The sequence below is a fragment of the Microtus pennsylvanicus genome, chromosome 4, assembly GCF_037038515.1.
Source record: "Microtus pennsylvanicus isolate mMicPen1 chromosome 4, mMicPen1.hap1, whole genome shotgun sequence".
Lineage (NCBI taxonomy): Eukaryota > Metazoa > Chordata > Mammalia > Rodentia > Cricetidae > Microtus > Microtus pennsylvanicus.
This window is the reverse complement of record NC_134582.1, coordinates 113,095,132-113,113,904: the sequence shown is the minus strand read 5'-3', so window position 1 is coordinate 113,113,904 and position 18,773 is coordinate 113,095,132. Positions and strand designations below refer to the sequence as shown.

The 18,773-nt window shown below is 41.9% G+C and overlaps 1 protein-coding gene across 11 annotated transcripts in view; it reads right to left on the bottom strand.

Moving 5' to 3' along the window:
• Hecw1 (HECT, C2 and WW domain containing E3 ubiquitin protein ligase 1) overlaps positions 1-18,773 on the bottom strand; it is a 237,636-nt gene that overhangs the window by 4,695 nt on the left and 214,168 nt on the right. For all 11 annotated transcript variants that reach the window (XM_075970173.1, XM_075970169.1, XM_075970170.1 and 8 more), the window contains 10 exons: positions 16,909-16,992; positions 16,437-16,546; positions 15,183-15,303; positions 14,143-14,256; positions 12,951-13,103; positions 9,798-9,896; positions 8,947-9,076; positions 7,341-7,487; positions 5,961-6,075; positions 2,995-3,193 (listed from right to left, as the gene is read on the bottom strand). In XM_075970173.1, coding sequence (XP_075826288.1) covers positions 2,995-3,193; positions 5,961-6,075; positions 7,341-7,487; positions 8,947-9,076; positions 9,798-9,896; positions 12,951-13,103; positions 14,143-14,256; positions 15,183-15,303; positions 16,437-16,546; positions 16,909-16,992 — 1,272 coding nt within the window. The remainder of the gene's footprint in view (positions 1-2,994; positions 3,194-5,960; positions 6,076-7,340; positions 7,488-8,946; positions 9,077-9,797; positions 9,897-12,950; positions 13,104-14,142; positions 14,257-15,182; positions 15,304-16,436; positions 16,547-16,908; positions 16,993-18,773) is intronic.

Genomic DNA, 18,773 nt, shown 5'->3' with positions numbered 1-18,773 from the left:
TTTGGTGGAATAAACAGATTTAGAAAGCAGAATGCACTCTGAATGCTCAGTGTCTTCACTGGCTGCTTCTGTTGAGTTCTTAAACACCTTGGTTAGCTTCCCTAGATAAGGTCTACTTAGCGTCCACAATGAGTTCAGTTAGATTTAATGTTCCTATATGCGTCTCTTACTTCAGCGGTGAGTTTTTATGTTTTTTCTTTTAAGACTGGGTTTTGCTGTGTAGCCCTGGCTCTCCTAGAACTTGCTTTGTAGACCAGACAGGTCTCAAACTTAGAGATTCACCTTCCTCTGCCTCTCAAATGCTGGGATTAAAGGCCTGTGCCACCATGCCTGGCTTCCGGTGTGGTTCCTGCAGCTTGGTGTTGGTGTTGGTTAGTGTAGCACGAAGGGAACCAAGGTTTTGCACGCCCAATTCTAACTGCAGGCTAGTCACTTGTCAACTTTATGATCTTGGAAAGTCAGCTAATCTTTTTTGGATCTCAGTTTTCTCACCTGTGAAATGGGAATAAGAACACACACTATGTGTACACTTCAAAAACAAAACACACATAAACTCCTTTCATACTGTAAATCATTGTTTCAATATAAGAGCTTATCTATCTATCTATCTATCTATCTATCTATCTATCTATCTATCTATCTATCTATCATCTATCTATCTATCTATCTATCATCTATCTATCTATCTATCTATCTATCTATCTATCTATCATCTATCTATCATCTATCTATCTATCTATCTATCTATCTATCTATCTATCTATCTATCTATCTATCTATCTACTTTTGGAGACAGGGTTTCTCTGTGTAGTCCTGGTTGTCCTGGAACTTGCCCTGTAGTCCAGGCTAGTCTTGAACTCAGAAATCTGCCTGCCTCTGCTTCCTGAGAAACATCTCTTTAAAAACTGTGATTGTGATAATTATTTTAGGAGCTGTATTGAACTTACGGTGACTTCAAACCTTATCTCTTTACACATAATTTACTGGGAAGTAAACCATTTGCTCGTCACACCCAATGTTTTGAACACCACAGGATGGAGAACACTCAAATTTTACTCTGTTTAAGTCAATTTAAAGGTGTAGAATTTCAGGGTGGTTTGGGATCTGGCTTGTGCTAGTGAGTTCACTGATTATTCTCGTAATCCTCTATATAGCTGATTTCTCTGAATCTTCTCATTTCCCCAAGTTATCAATCAAAATATTAACCAATACAGTGCCAAAGAAAAGTCTTGCTCATGTCCTCTAGACCACACTTGAAGATGATAAAACCCAACAAAGGAGGTTTAATGTGACTCCAGCTGTGTATTTGTGTCTTCTCTTCCTGAAAACCATCTTCACTGTCTGTCTACAGTCCCATTCAAATGGGTATCGTCCTACCTCCTGCTGAAACAATATGTTCAGGTTTGTCAACAACCTTTGGATTCCCACATGCAGAAACTTTGTATTTTGATCATGTTCCCCCCCCCCAAGCCTAACTCTTCCCAGATCCTCCCCATCTCTCTACCCAAGCAACTTTATATTATCTCTATCTCCTTTTTGAAAAAAAATCTACCAAAACAAAAAAATACTAATAAGACAAAATTACCAAAACAAAATAAAATGACCCTCTTCCCCCTCCCCAAAAAACTATGGAATTTATCTTGTGTTGGCTAACTACTCCTGGGCATGGGGGCCTCTCCTGGAGTATGGTTGATATACCCTGTGATGCTTCTTTGGAGAAAACTGATTTTCCCTTTGCCAGCTGGTATCACAGATCGCTTCTTGGTTAGAGTTGGGACCCCATGTCTACTTTCCCCTCTTGGTGATGGAACTACATCTGATTTGAACCTGTGCAAGTCTTATGTGTGCTACCACAATCTCTGTGAATTCATATGTGTATTAGTTCCATTGTGCTTGAGAGATTGTGGTGCCGTCTATCCCTCTGGCTCTTACATGAAGAGCGTCTTCTTGTAGTAGATATGGGAATTAACACACGGACCCAAAACTGGGCAACATGTAGAGAACACTCAGTTCTAAATGGGACCAAGCAGTCAGCCCTAAAATCACATACACACAAGCAACACTAAACAAACTCAGGAGGTTATATTTCTATATATGTATGTAAGAGTAATAAAGAAAAAGAAATCATGAATCTGAGAGGGGAAAGGGGGACAATGGGGGCTCGAGAAAAGAAGGGAGAGAAATGATGAGACTATATTTTAATTTAAAAAATCAAATTAAAATTCTAAGGGGAGATTATACTTTCATTTCTGCAGGGAAAAAAAATTTAAAACCTAGGAAGTATACAACTCAAAAGCTTCAGGCATTCCCTGAAACTGAGGCATGTAAGCAGCAAGGACTGCTGAGAGATGCTCTCAGGTCAGCCAAGATGTCCTGAAGAGGCCGAGACTAACTAAGCTGCCTGGAACAAACACTTTCAAGCCTACTGAGCTACATGCAAGTTGCGCACTCCACATTTCTAGCCTTAGTGAGCCATTCTGCGGTGGGTGTTTGATGATGCGTCTGTCTGAGTCATTTCTGCTCCTGTAAGTGACCTCTCACCCATGTACCTCTATCTCCAATAAAAGTCATTGGCTCACAAAGTTGTGCTTTGGTGCTATCGTTCCTTGGATCTGTTTTCAGTTCTTTATTTGGTGTGAGCAGACATTTGGTTAGTTCTTCTCAGGAATAGAATCACTCAATACTCACCAACATCGTATGAACTTTTATATGAGGAAAGCACAGAAGTCTGGGAAAATTAGATGAAAGCTATACTTCATTAATTGTCCAATTATATAGATTTAGCAAAGGTATTTTGGTGCTGCTGAGGTTTATATATGATCAACAACTAAAAGTTCACTAGGGATATAGTCTCAGCCCATGTCTTAGAGGCACCTTACTTACATCTTTAACTAGTAACTCAAAAAACAATGACTGGCAAGCAAGAATTCTATCTTAAAAGATGATCACCCAAACTCAAATAGCAAAGCATGCAGGCTGGTGGGAGCTCTGTACCTGGGAAGAGATGTAATTTTCCCCCACTTCTCGATGCAGAACCGTCGAAGTCCATTGCTTCCCCGCAAAGCTGCAAAGCCTTCATAGGGCACACTTGATGTTCCTGTCACAAACTGGAGTAATCTCAATCTCTGCTCATTGTTAAACCGTTCCACCGCAGCCCAGAACCAGCGGATCACAAGGTGGCCGTCATGATAACCTGGTTAAAAAAAAAAAAAAGAGGTCGTGGTGAGAAGAAAGGGAATGTGGAGGAAGGAGGAAGAAACAGATGTGTTAACTGAACCATAGCGTGGGGTTTTTTGATTCTGCTGCTGATGGGATTTAGATAGGCAGGTCTAAACTAATTTATATAACTTGGTTAAGTTTTAAAACAAGCAGTTTTAGATAATAGCAATTTTACAAAAGTGCTGGGTATTTGAGAAGTTTCTTCTGAGGTATTTATCTAAACAACTGCTATACAACCTAAAATAGCCCAGCCTTATATGAGTGTAAGTAATGAACAAAAGGTTCAACAAAGACAGACCATCTATGTTTTCTTTGTTCTGATGTCTTAGCTCTCAGAAACAATGTAACATCGGAGAGTCTGGGTTTTAAGATCAGAGAGAGGTAACATGTAAAGTTGGCTGAAGAAGATAGGTTCCAAGCAGTCATGACTGCCCCCCAAGAAAAGCTTGTATCCACCACACAGTTGTTCTCTGAGTCAGCCTGGGCTGGAAGCTGCTTTAAGGCACCATTTAGGAGGCTAGGCTTGAGAGATACAATCATGACAAGGGAAGAGGCATTTGAAGAGACGGGACACAATGTGGGTAGAAACTGAGAAAGCTTCGTGAAGGAAGCAGGAATGCTTTTGTGTTTTTGTGTAGTAGCGCAAAAAGAAAGGACATTCTTAGCAGAAGAAATAGATAAGGAAAATGAGAAAACCATGAGGCATCAGGAAGTCAGCTCACACAAGTTGTCTGTAGAGTCGAGGTCAGGGGATGCTGGGACCTTAGGGATCTTACTGGGTCGGCAGAATACTTAGGCTAGTAGTTTTCTTAACTGATCTGCATGGCAATTTCAAGCGGGTTTTACAACTGAGTGATTGAAGGAGGTTGAGTTGGTGTCTGAAGCACGATTAATAAAAACTGAGAGAGAGAGAGAGAAATTGGGATTTAACCTGAGGTCAGGAAAGTAAAACAGCCAGCCACTGGCTTGTACCTTTACCTCAGTCCGAAATGGCGATCCTACCTTCAAGAATCTCAGAATGAGCCTGAGCCTGAGAACTGTCTCCTCCCACTTTATAAACCTTTTAGAGTTTATAGACGTGCGCCACTACTACCCAGTTTCTACGGCAAAGTGTGTAGCTACTAGGATTAAAGGTGTGTGTCACCACTGTCTGGTCTGTAAGGCTGACCAGGGTGGCTGTTTTACTCTCCCAACCCCCAGGCCGGCTTTATTTATTAAAATACAAATGAAATGCCACTCCAGGTGTCCCTTTGTTTTTTTTTCCCCCCCTCTGTTACACTGGTTGGGATTTCTCTATATTACCTGAAAAGAGAAATTTTGAGGCCAAATCTTACCAAAGTCTTCTGTGAGTAATAAGGCTGTGTTTTTTTTGGGGGGGGGGGGGAGATAACAGTCTGGTCTGATGCAAGTGATGTTTGCAAGGGTACAGAGGTATCCATATTCTGCATTAAGGATTTCTTATGCCAATCCCATGCTGAAATAGTATTTTGGACATATTAAATTAAAAGACATAAATTGCAGTTGCTTGTTTGTACTTTTTCTAATATGGCTATTAAAAAATTTAGTTAGTGCCAGGTGTGGCGGCACATGCAAAATTTAGGCTGCAGAGGCAGGAGGATCTTTGTGGGTTTGAGATCAGCTTGGTCTACATAGTTCTAAGTCAACCAAGGGTGTACAAATAAACAAACAAATGTAAGAAAGAAAGAAATTCAAAACTACACACGTGGTTCATATTCTTTTTCTGCCGTAGATGACTAATCTAAAGTTTCAGGTGTTCTGGAGCAATAATCCCTATATCAACATGAAATAGTCATACTGTAAGAATCACAGTCTGTGTTGTTAAGAAATGGTGAATTAATATGGACAGAAATGAGCTTTATTCATTCAGACCAAAGGGAAGTTCACACATGACTCAGTAAATAACTTCTTAAATTATGAAGAGAGGAAAGAGAGATAGAGAGATAAAGAGATAGAGATAGAGAGAGAATAGTTAGAACTCTGTGGAAGCAAGCATGGACCGAGGCAAAGCAGGCTAAAATTCTCCAGGAAGAGAGAGATGTTTCTCTGACAGAGCACAGGCTACTCAAGAGCTCACACACAGGAGGTGTGCTATCTGTGTGCTTTTATACAGCCACGCCAGGGGCTACTGTTGTCTGAAAGAAGTTCAGTTAGAAGCTGTGCAAATAGCTATTTTGTACTGAAGTAAGGATAAGGCTTTGAAGGTTTAGAAAAGTGATAAACAGGGCTCAGGATACTCATTAGTGATACAGCATTTGCTGAGGAGGCACCAGGCCTTAAGTTTAATCCCCAGAATGGCAAATGTGTGAACTATGCAATGGACTACTACTTAGTTATACAAAGGAATGAAATACTAGATCATGCCACAACATGGATGAATCTCAAAATAGTACAATAAGTCAAAGAAGGCAGACACAGGGACCGTGTTTTGTATGGCAGTACTTCTGTGATATTTCTAGAATTGTAAGTCTACTGAGACAGAGTAGAGATGTCCCGTGTCTGAACATGGAAATGAGGGGTAAGAACAGCTACTTGATGGGTACAACCTTTCTTTAGACGACGAAAGTATTTTAGACCCAGGTAGAAGTCACTGTTACACAGAATTTTGAACGCACTAAATATTATTGAATTGTTTATTTTAGGATGGCCAGTTTTTCACTGTATCAATTTTATTTCAACAATTTTTCTTTAAAACATTTCTTATCAAAAGTGCTGTTGCTCACCTCCCCGGTACTCAGTGTTATTCCTCCAGTCGTTCAGGTCGATTTCGGCAGTACCAGCAATCACCAGCTCCAGCTCCCTTGCATCAAACACGGAGACAAGCCTTGAGTCCACCACCTGGAAGACAATAGCATCAGCACATGAGGAGGTGGTAGCCATGGTTACTGTTGTTGCTGTCAGGCTGGGAAAGTGACTATCATTTACCACTTGCCCTTTGAAAGGCAGCCATTTCCAAATTCAAGATCATGGCGGTTCTCTTAACACTCATCTCTCCTATCTTACTCAGATGTTATAATCTTTACCCCCAGCTCTCTGGAGCCTTAAATGATGTAATTGCATTATAATCTCAAAATGAGATCACGGGGCCCTGAGGCAGGGTTAGTGCCCCTAGAGAAGACACACACGGACAGGAGGCAAGAAGCTGTCACCTGGAACCTGGGTCCTTAGCAACAGAATCTGCCAGCGTCTTGATCTTGGACTTGCCCGTCTCTAAGACTGTGGGAAACGGATTCCTGGTGCTTAGAAGATGCCCAGCCTATGCTCTTTACTACAGAAGCCCCAGCGGTAGTCACCGACTAGCATGTTACAACACAGTCCTTCGTGGGCTGGGAACGGAGGGAAAAATCCCATGCTCCTTAGCATTTCAGACCCTTCCTGATTTCACTAACAATCCCAACTTGATTTTCTGAAGTCATATTTACGCTTTCAAGTTATATTGCATGTCTTTCTCATGAAATTGTCATGCATTTCTTGCAGCCCCCTCCCCCCATTTCCTTGCCCTCCCTGCTAAGGATTGGGCAGAACTCTGTGCTATGGCTTCCCATCTTCTGCCAGGTCTGCCAGGCTCAGCGGAATGTCTCCAGTGCTGCCCGCTTTGGACCAACAAGTGGTGGGCACTGAATTAGAAAAGAAACTTCTAAACTCAGTTTCTAAATTGAAGTATAACGACACCATTTTTGGGCACGGGAAGTCTGTCTGTCTGTCTTCTCAGTTTTCTGCTCAGCCTGACGACATGTAGCAGAACTGATGCCCAGCAGGAGAGGCTAGTACTCCCTAGTGCTTCTGCTTACTCTGCTTCAGTGGACTGAGGGAAACGCCACATCCGCCTAGCTACCCAGGAAACACTGGATGCTTCCTCACCTGGCACAACAGGGCCAAACCAATGACAATTCTCTGAGAATATTTAACTTCTGACAGTCCATCCATCCGGCCCAGCTACAGGTTCCACCCCCTCTGGGCGTGAGACCTTAAACCTTGCCTCTCTCGCTTCTTTCTCTCTGTTCTGAGCTATTGAGGTTTTGCTCCTCACTGAGCTCCAGGAGAGGCACAGGTTCCACAGCAGAGCACTGTGGCCCACTTTCCTAGGTCACCTGGGGTCTTACCTCGTAGAAGCCCCTCACCAAGGCTTCGGTCTGCTGCACCACACCGCGCTCCACCCGCCACTTCACCATCCTCTCAATGTACTCCTTTTTGTTCTTCTCGGTCACCTGCGTGTTGGCTCCTCCAGACTTCAGCTCTCTCTCTGTTACCTTGCAAGTAAACAGGAGGCTCGTTATGCCTATCAGTCAGCTTGTCTCCCGAGGAGACATTTTTGTTTAGGGCGACAGTGCAAAAAGGCCCTTTTCTTTCCCTGGAAGTTACCAGGAAAGTTTTTGTTGTTGGAACCCATTTTTAAATATCTTAGAAGAGCTATACTCTCAACACTACGGCCAGGTATTCGATGTCTCTGAATCTCAATTAGGGCAGCAGATTGCGGCTGTTACGCAGCAAGCCCTTCCTTGGGCACCCAATGAGAAGAAGAAAAGCAGAAGCAGGTAGAAAGGTTTGTTTCTCCGAGCTGGCTGCAAACATGGCGAGGAAGCAGATCATGAAGGAGCAGAGCAGTCTCCACTCAGCATGCACTCATGCCTCAAAAGACAAACTCATCAACCGGGAGCTAGGCTCTGTCTGCTGCTTTTCATGTACTAGAGATATAAAAATATACTCCATATGTTTTTCTAAGCTAATACACACACATAAATAAACACATAATACATACATATACAGCATATACTCTGTTATTCATTATCTTTTTCTCTGAAAAATATATCTCGGAAATGTTTTATCAGTTTAGATATCATTAACCCATCCTTTGCTGTTAGCGGTGTTCTCTATTTGTGTTTTATGATTTAGTATGAATTTTGAATGGGTCTCCCACCCATTTGGCCAACAGATTTAATATTATATTAGTAAATTCTTGCAGCAAATACATGGGAAATTTCTTGTTATGTAGTATTGAGACCTATGCGTACTGGAGGACTAAGTGGATGTAGTAAAAGAACTATTACATAGTTTTGAAGATACCTTGTATCTTATGGTATATTTGGATTGTTTAATGATCCATGGTTATATTTGATTTTCAAAACCCCTGCATAGGGTAGAGCCATATCATATTGTAGGACCATCAAAGTGATGGAAGGAAGGAAGAGCCCCTGGCAGTGCTGTTCAAAAAAGAAGTCCTGGGGCTGGGGAGGGGCTCGGTAGGTGAGAGCACTTGCTGCTCTTGCAGAGGACATTGGTTGGAACCAGTGAGATTCAACACTCCTATACCTGAAATTGCTTATATGAGTACATGCAATACAAAAGGACCGGCAGTATGGGGCAAACCAGATCTCTGGTCACTAATGTCGTCAGCAACATTAGTCACAATAACCACCAGGATGACAGAAACAGATACTTGTTTAAACTATCTAGAGTCAAAATCATAAAATAGAAATTATCTGGTATTTCCCAGGAGTTAGGGGGTGGGAGGAATTAAAGGGTATGGTTTAATCGGTAAAGTTTCAGTTTTGCAAAAATTTCTAGAGATTGGATGCCAAACCATGGGAATGCACTTAAGAGCCCTGCAATGTGCACTTAAAACCTTCTAAGATGGCTAAGCTTTTTTTTTTTTTAGCTTTAACCATAGCAAACAATAAAATGTCTTTTCCAAGTCCACATCACACAAACCTGTCCAAAAACTTCTTCATTAACAGTGAAGGTGAGATCGAGAATATCTGTGATGTTATTGTCCTTCATCCACTGCAGACTTTGGTGGAATTCCTCATCTAAATATTCTAGGTCGCTCAAATCACAGGGCCTGGGAGAGTCAAAGGCAGCAAGAAAATGAGTGAACGAAGGTCTTCCAGACCTCATTCCAAACATGATTATGCTTATTTTCAATAAAGCACAATCGGTTTCATAATTACTTGATAATTCTGAGTACATTGACGAAGCAGTAATTCAATAGTTTTAACTTATTCAATCATTTCCCTTAGAAAAGAAACTACTAAAGTTTCAATAATAAAAAATGAAATAATTATTGACTCATAGGTAACTAAAAAACAAGTCAGTTCTACTCAACAATGTAATACAATATTCACAATGTTACCATTTCTATATAAATGAATTAATGTCCATTATACAGTTTAGTTAATAGAGTAATTTCTTTTTCTTTTTTGGTTTTTCGAGACAAGGTTTCTCTGTAGCTTTGGTGCCTGTCCTGGAACTAGCTCTTGTAGACCAGGCTCGCCTTGAACTCCCAGAGATTCGCCTGCCTCTGCCTCCCGAGTGCTGGGATTAAAGGTGTGCGCCACCACCGCCCGGCAATAGAGTAATTTCTTATACCTACATAAAGTCTCCCAATGCCATTTTGTTACATTAAAAGGTATGGAAAATGTATAGGCACTCAGAACAAGAAATAGATGGAAACTTATTAGAAATGGTTGGAGCCAAATTAGCAAAAAGGCCAGAGACATAAGAAAGGTCGGCGCTGTCATCCTGCAGAAAGCCTGGGCAGAATCATCCTACAGGACACTTACAGCTTCAGGAGTCCCTTGTAGAAGGGCCTTGTAAAAAAAGCATCCAGGAGATACTGATGGATCAGAGCCAGCCCCAGGATACGACCACTAAATCTGAACCTGCAACACAGATAAGGCAGGGAAGTGTAAGAGTCAGTAGGAATTTACATTACTAAGAATCTTCATTTGTACTATTTTTTAAAATTTGTGTTTTTATTGAAGCTTTATTTATGGGAATCGAGGTTGAACCAAGGGCATCACATGTCCTAAAACATGTGCTGTACCATTGGGCATCCCTTCACCCGTTTCAATGAGTTCTGTATAGTATTCATCTTAAAGAGCTCAATGAATCTGCCCATTGACGATATAAGGAGACATCACTTCTTCTTCATATTCTTTTTTTTCTCTTCATATTCTTTACCATAAACAACGGTCGTGTGGTTTGGATGTCCTAAACAAAACCTTCTGTGTTCCAAGATCAGACTACTGTTACTTATTTAAGAAGAGGAAATGCTGAAGAAGGGAAATTGAGGAATCTGAAATATAAAACCCAAGTTAGACCCAAAGAGAACCTAGACCCAAGAAAACAGAAACCCGTCCCTCTGAACAATGTGTTTGTTTAGGTCACTCCATGCTGGGAGGTGGAGGCTTGACTATCAATCACAGATGGCTGTTAGTATTCAAAGACAGTGGGAGACAGTTCCATGCAATTACAACGTGATGACAGGGAACCTGACCGACCATTGTTATTCAATATTGCCAGCTACACCATCAAAGAACAATGTGATTGCTAGGAAGAGCCGGTGGTGTAGACCCTGCCACCTACAGATATAAAGGCCCTTACTGATTTCAATCTTTGTTGAAGCAACTTGTTTTCTAGACATTTTTCTAGAGAACTGCTTGGCTGAGTTGCAAGGCTACCTGTAGCTTGCCCTCAATTTGGCTGCTCTATGGAGTTTCCTGTCTGCCTGGTCTACCGTCCTGTGGCTTACTTGCTATGAAGGCTTTGCTCTTTCTGCCCCTAACTCCAAAACTGGAGTACACCTGTTTTCTTTCTAATTAGGTTTTCACCTAACCATGGCCTTTTCTGGCTCCAGAGGAGCTAGGTGGCGTATCGATAGATATAGCCGCCACTAAGGCTTAGGAGTGTCTGTCCCTAGTGAGGTTCCAGTAGTCCTCCTGCCCAGTTAGGTGACTCTTCCAAATGGGTTTGAATCCTTAGAATTCGTCAGAAGCTGATTTTGCAGCTGATTTTTGTGTTTGTATTCCTGAAGATAACGGAGTATTTGCAAACTCTGAAGACAGTGTGCCTGGTTTTGAGGCAACTTCTTTGCCAGCTGTTCATGCATCTGCCCTGGCCTCCCAGTCACTATGGTGAGGCGATACTGACATCTTTACTCAAGACAAGTCTCAAGTCCACATGTGGCTCTCGACCCAGTGGCTTTTCCGGCGGACTAGGTCAGCCCCAAAGGGGTCCTCACCAGAGGACTGTGGCTCATTTCCATCTTCGTGTTGTTGTTAAACTAGTTTATTTTATTTTATACTTTGAAATTCATAAACGTATACAGCGCATCTTAATCATAGGTGCCCATACTTCCTCCTTCTAGGCCATCTCCTCTTCTAGCTCATAATCTCAAAAAAGGATAATAATTTTAAAAAGAAAAATAAGAGGACTTTAGTATAATTGCATCATTTCCCCCTTCCCTTTCTCCTCCCTCCAAACTCTCCCACATAATCCCCTCCCCGCTTTCTTTCAAATCCATGGCCTTTTTTATTAATTGTTGACAAGCACACACACACACACACACACACACACACACACACACACACACCCATATATGCACATGGCTGTGGGGTTATGCACTGGCTCAGGCATCCTGCCAGGGGCAACACTTTATAGAAAAGTGCCGCTTCTTCCCATTGCCATCATCAACCACCAACAGCTACTCAGTTCGGTGAGGCCTTAGGAATACATCCCACCTCCATGCTGGAATTTCTGGTCAGTTTATTCTATGCAGGTCTTGGGCAGCTAACCAGAGCTGCTGTGAGTTTGCATGTGTAATGGAGAAGTCATGTCCAAAGGACAGCAGTTCACAGCACCCCTCCCCCAGAAGGAGCCTAGTATTTAAAACCGAGCTACCCTGGGGTCTGATGACCATGAACAGAAACAACCACAATTCAGGGAGGTGCTTGATTTGCCACACCCTCAGGATGAGAAGAATCTCTGGGAGACAGTTGTGGAATGAGAGAAGGCCAGATGCCAGTTCAAAAACTGAAAGCAGCTGGAAGTGTCCAAGAACTCAAGTGTACAGAGAAAGAAAGATCTGTCCCCAGTCCCTGAAGTGTACAGAGAAAGATCTGTCCCCAGTCCCTGAAGTGTACAGAGAAAGATCTGTCCCCAGTGTCTGAAGTGTACAGAGAAAGATCTGTCCCCAGTCTCTGAAGTGTACAGAGAAGGAAGATCTGTCCCCAGTGCCTGAGAACAGAGTTCATTAACTGGGAATAACTCTGGAGTTTGATAGCCTGGAACCTGAGGTCAGCAGTTAGATCAAACTCTAGCGGTGTATATGTCCCATGAAGTTCACTGGTAGAATTAAACCAACTCTAGAATTTCAGCCAACTACTTGACATACACAGACACATCTCCCTGCCTCTCCCCTCCCCTTCATCATTGGTAACATGATGACTTCCAACATCTAACATTCATTGGCTAGCACACTGGCCACCCAGGTAATACTTGGGAGACTGACAGAGACCATCCAGCATACAGACTACAGAGGACACGTCTTCAGCGGACTTTATTTACCATAAGGTACAAATCCAGTGCTGAAGGCATACTGGCTCAAGGTAAGAGCCTTTTAAATCCATGAATAGCTCTGGGAAGCATTCAGCGACACATCTGTGATTTCACTGACATTCTTAATCTTTGAAATCTATGCCTTATAGGAGTATTTTAAGTAGACAATTAGGCTATTTTATACCAATTGACAGTTGTTATAATATCAATGCCTTTGGTAATTTATCTTATGTTCTCTATAGCTGTTATTTATTCTTATGATCCAACCGTTCCTGGCTAACTGCTCCATATCAGTTACTGGAGAGAAATGCCACTAACTTTTGACTAAGAAAGAGAGCAATTTTTAACCACAAGAGAGTCAAGATTAGGGAGCTTACCATTCGAGATAGTTTTCTACAAACGCCGACATGGGGCTGATCTGCACCGTGTAAGTGTCATTTGCAGAATACTCAAAGAGTCCATAGTAAGGGTTGAAGAGCTCCTGAGACAAAAGGAAGAAGAACTCTCGAGAAGGGCCACTGTAGTCCAGGCTGCAAAGGAAACACAGGTCCAGGAAGTTCACCTTTGTGACAGTTTCTTATCCAGATCATAGCAAGGTCTTTCAGGTATGGGGCCCAAGAAGCAGAGAGCAGTCTCTCTTCTTTATAGCGAACTCCAAGAAGAGGCATCAATTTATAGTAGAAAATGAAGGTGTAGTAATTGTTTTGTTGTTGTTGTTGTTTGTTTGTTTGTTTCTCGAGACAAGGTTTCTCTATGTAGTCCTGGCTGTTCTGAAACTTTCTCTGTAGACCAGGCTGGCCTTGAACTCACAGTGATTCACCTGCCACTGTCTTCCACATGCTGGGATTAGAAGTGTGGGCTGCTACTGCCTGGCCATGGTTTGGGATATTTTTAAACATATGTCTGTGAATAAACTCTTGTGGTAGTTGTCTTCAAACTTCCCTCTTTCGGTCATCAAATATCTATAGGACAAAACACACTGCTGGCCCATTACAAACAAGGCCTTACTGTGGAGCATAGGAAAAATTTCCTGCAAAATATATGTTTTCGTGTGTGCATGTGTGTGTGTGTGTGTGTGTGTGTGTTGTGTATGTTTGTATGTGTGTATGCATACAACCTTATAAGTGCATCTTCACTTGCCTTTTAGGTAGCTACATTACACACTTCAGTGATTCATAAAGTCACAAAAAGCACACAGATCTTTGGTATATAATTTGATATATCCATTTTAGAGGAAGAGGTTCCCCCTCCCCTCAGGATTTTACTCCACCTACAAAGCAAATGTCCAGCGTTTCAGGATTTTAATTTGTACTATACTTTGGCCATGGGATCTCAGACTCTGGGACATGGCAATAACCCTTTTCCCTTTTTCTTTTCTTTCTTTTTTTTCTTTAAAGAGCAAGGCTTGACAATGCCCGGGAAGAGAAAAGCTTACTGATAAGATTGCTCTGAGTTAATTTAGACCAATGTTTACAGCTACTCTATTCTTTCCTGACAGAAATTACCCCTCACTCCTGGGATTTGATTTCCCCACACTGATCTCTCTGTATGAAGCTCTCGGTGCCTCACCCCTCCTCTCCAACAAAGGTGATGTAGAGCTTGTTTCTCTGGAGCTCCTTCCGGGAGTATGCCATCACCTGGTTGAAGGTCCCCTCCAGCAAGTGGTCTCGGCGGATAATGAGCCTGAGAATAAAAGGTATTGGTGAACGGAAGCATTGAAGTGGGTGCTGAGCACTGTTGTATGTGAGCCGTGGGTGCTCATTAGTATGGCTTCACTCATTGGCTTCTCTAATGAGAGAGGAGTGAACAAGGGAAAGGTTCTATTAGTCTGGTACTGGGTTCGACACACTCAAATTACTGGCACACAAAGAATATATGAACATATGGATGTTTATCTTTGGACATTCTCAACTACATTTAAAAATGTTTTTCTGTCAATTGGTATCCTGTCTCTTAGGTTAGGAGTTGCCTTCAATTAGGATTTTAAGTTTGAGCTCAGCTTTTCCGCTAAAATAACAAACCCAGAATTCAGGTAACACCTATTCTACTTGGACTTCTTTGCAAAGTTGCTAAGCATCCACAAATCTGAGAAATGAATTAAAATTTGCTTCGACTATTATTATTATTGGTTTTCCAAGACAAGGTTTCTTTATATAATAGTCCTGGCTGTCCTGGAACACGCTCTGTAGAACAGGCTAGCCTTAAACTAACAAAGATCCATCTGCCTACCCCCCCCCCCCCCGAGTGCTGGGATTAAAGGTGTGCACTACCACTGCCTGGTTCAGTTACTCTTACATGAATGGAAATAGAGCATTTTATCTCAGTTTAAGGGTCTTTGTTTTCTGTAAAAGTCTATTGTTGATCTCATGTCCCTGTTTGTCTTATATTTATAATTTTTTTATTTTTCCTCCCCTTTCCTGTCTTTTCCATTTCTCCCAAGTACCTGAACACTTTTTCTTTTTCTCTTTCAACTTTCTAATTTTCCTATTCCTCTCTTTCAGGCCATTAAGTGTTACCATATTGACATATATATAGTATTCAATGATGCAAACAGTGAATAGATAAGAAAGGCTATTCCCTTAATTTGGGACCAAATACTAGATACTCACTTAATTTTACCCGGGCCCTGACCAAATCCTTTGGCTTCCAGTTTTCGGTAGAAATTGCGTAGCTTAGCTTCAAAATCCCTTCGGTATGGTGAAGGGGCTCTTGCGCTGGCTCTCTGTAAACCTGTAGAGAGAAGCAGACAGTCCTTGGTCGTCTTTCTCATCCAAGAACAAATGTGCAGAGCCAGAGTAGGGCAAGTGCCCCCGGAAGCAGGATCCTAGCCTTTGCGGGCACCTAAGGAGTCGCTTTCATTGCCGCCACTCTCAGTTACTTCTATAATAAACTGCAGTAAAATAGGAAAATAAAAAATGGATTCTGATGGGAATGTTTTTATCTTCCTCTGAAATTACTTAAGTCGTGTTTCTATTAAAAGCACCTCCATGGAAATGGCCTTGACTTGCTTTGTATTTGGGTAATTTGATAGTATTAACATAAAATGACCTAAATACAAGTTTTCTTGTAAGCTGCTGTAAGAAGGCTAGAGGCGGCATGAGACAAGAGGCCCTCGGCATGTGTATTTTCCATGCCTCGACATTGACACCGATGCTGGAAGAAAAGAAACATGCCGAGACACAAGGACTCAAGCACTTAGGGGTTCATATTAGATCAACATTTAATGAACTGTGTAACTGAATATGGAAGCTGTGGAGAAGTTTTCTGAACACACAACTACCAAAAGTTAATTCAAAACCAATTGGATCTTCGGTGCATTCTGCAGTTCTCTCCTGTGCGTCCCAGAACGTCGTTGCGGCCTTGGTCTGGACACACCACACGTACACTCTGCCCCACCCCTGCCCACCCGTGCTCGTTCTCACATGAACAAGCGTGGGAAGATTCCTAGAATCATTACTTAGAAATAATAAGGTTTGATTTTAGTGCTTCACTTGGGCATGATGGAACACCCCTGCAATCTCAGTATCCTGGAGCTGGAACAAGATAGTCATAAGCTTTAGGCTAGCTTGGGCTAACTAATTCAGCTCTATCTCATTTCCTTTCTCAATCATCTAGAAACATGAACAAGTCCCACGGTAGCTTGGGGAAATCATAAAAACAGCCAGCAGTTTGTCAACACCTAATTTAGAGTGTATTGTTGATGAGAAAACTGAACGGGATGAAGAGAGAACACACACAGAAACACAGACGAGAACACACACACACACACACACACACACACACACAGCTATCTTGAATTCCCTTTCAGTTGGTGAAAACACACACGAGCACTTAGATGACATCAGGTCGGAATTTCAAGTTACCTGGGGAGTTCTGAGGTGAGGAGCAGGGTGAACAGCGGGGAGAGAAGCTATACCCAGGGTGGAAGGCAGATTGCAGGGGGACATAGGACATGATCTCTTCTTCAAAGAGACTACAAAAGTTAAAAAGAGGAAAGTTAGTTGTCTGTCCCATGAGAAAGTATGCACAGATTGTAGAAGAGCAGTTAGAATTCCCACTTGCAAATTCTCCGGTTCTTGAATCTTTATTAGCCTCATCATAAAGTCTCCATCAAGGACTTTAGAGCCCCAGTGCTCTGTCTGGTTGTGCGTCCAGAGGCAAGGATGCACAGCAAGGAGTGTCAAGACTGTCAGTCACGGACAGAAGCTCTACTTCTAAGATCTAGAACAAGTGGAAAGTGTTTGGTTCTCATCCTTTTAGGGTGCCAAACACTTTTCCAACCTCCCCACCCGTCCTCTACGGTAGCTTTCCAAGGTCTCAGGTCCAACCCCTTACCTCAGCAAAATGACCAGATCTGCATCACAGGACAGTTTCTCCAGCCCATGGTTACCCTCTGTCCGAATATAATGGATTTTCTCCCTAGAACCAAATTTGAAAAGAAAATGAGAATTACACAGCAACTGAAAAGCCAAGGAATACATAAATAATTTCAGATTTATTTTCTATCCCTTTTTGCAGAATGACTAACAACTTTCCTCAGTGGATTCCAGTGCATTTCGTAGTGCTCGAAGTCATCTGAATTCTCAGGAAGCTTTATAAGGGGTGGCTTTTCTGAGATTCACACAAGAGTCAGAAGTTGAGGAGGCCAAGTAAAGTCAGAGTCTGGTTGCGATAGACAAGAACAGAGTAAGGCTGGGGAGGCTGTGAAAAGACAGCTCTTGGCTTAAGGCACATTGGGAGCCACAAGAGGACAAGGGGAAGCTGTCTCAAGAGAAATCTTGTGCCTAATAGAAAGTGTATAATGCCATGCTGAGAACAGAGGGAACCAAGCCTTTAGAACTACAAGGACATCCAGATTTAGTGAAAACACAGACTTCGCTCTATCTTTCTTTAGTTACAGCTTACCCATTCTGATCTCCAGCTCTAATCTGGAAAATTATTTCAAGTAAGTCTATAGGTAGGAAGTATTTATTTTGCTCAAATCGACTTTCAATTTGCTTCCCTGATAATAGCGACACCACTGCTCGTTCTATATATGTGTGCTCTGAATGAGTTAAAGTTTGCCTTTTGCAGTTAAATTTGACAAAAATTTAAGACTTGGTTTTATTTTTAAATATTTAACTTTTAATTTAAAATTTTATTTTGATATAAATTAAGGCACATGTGTAATTAAAATAGAAATCAAAGAGACCTTATATACCCTTCATTTAGTTTACCCCAGTAGGGAATAGGGAATACTGCCATTGTTTTCTTTCTGACAGTGACTCCATATATATATGCATTTTACTTAAGCTTTCAATTTCACATCTTTATTTTTTTGAGAATTTAATTTATGAGTATGTCCTTATATCATTTCCACCACTCTCTCTCCCCCTCCAATGGCTCCTATGCATCTCCACTCCCTCTCAAATTGAAGACTTTTTTCTTTAACTAGTATTGTAGAATGGAGATTCTTTAAGGTAAGGGGTTTCTACTAAAATGCACAAGATGTTGCTGAACAGAGGAGATGCCTTGGGATCCAACTGCCGTGCACTGAGGCCCGGGTCTGCGCTCTAAGTGCTAGACCCCAGATTGTGAGCTTCGGGAAAGGGGCTGGAGGTTGAGAATACATACGCAGAGACAGACCAACACGCAGACCTTTTTAACACTGATACCAAAGCCCAAGAATGCCCCCTTTATTGTGTCCAGGGGCAGATTATATAGAGATAGCCATGCCCCAGCCAAACCCACCAGAAACCACTCTCCTGCCATCAGGAACTCCTGAAGGTCTCATGGTCAGAGCAGCTGTATGCACTCAGATCAGGGGAAAACAAGTTGTTTACAAGAATTCAGGATCTGGGGTCTCACTGCTCCCAACATCCAACCTCAGTAGAGTTAAAGTATCAGTGCAGTAATTGCTATAAGCAGAACCTAGGGGTGTTCACAGTGGCTTCTCTAACTGGGACTTGGAAAATAAAACAGGCTGGTCTATAAACTTTTCAGGGAGTGAAAGAAGCCCATTTCTTAATTATCTCCTTAAAATCACATTTAATAGATATAAGTAAGTCAGTGCATAAATATTCATATATAATTTAAATGGAAATTTTCTCATCTAGGCTGAGAGCCAAAGACCATCTAACAACCGCCTTCTCAAACCAGGCATAGAAGCCCTCTTTTGAGTTGCTGGTCAGGATTGTCAAGAGATTCCCCCAAACACAGGT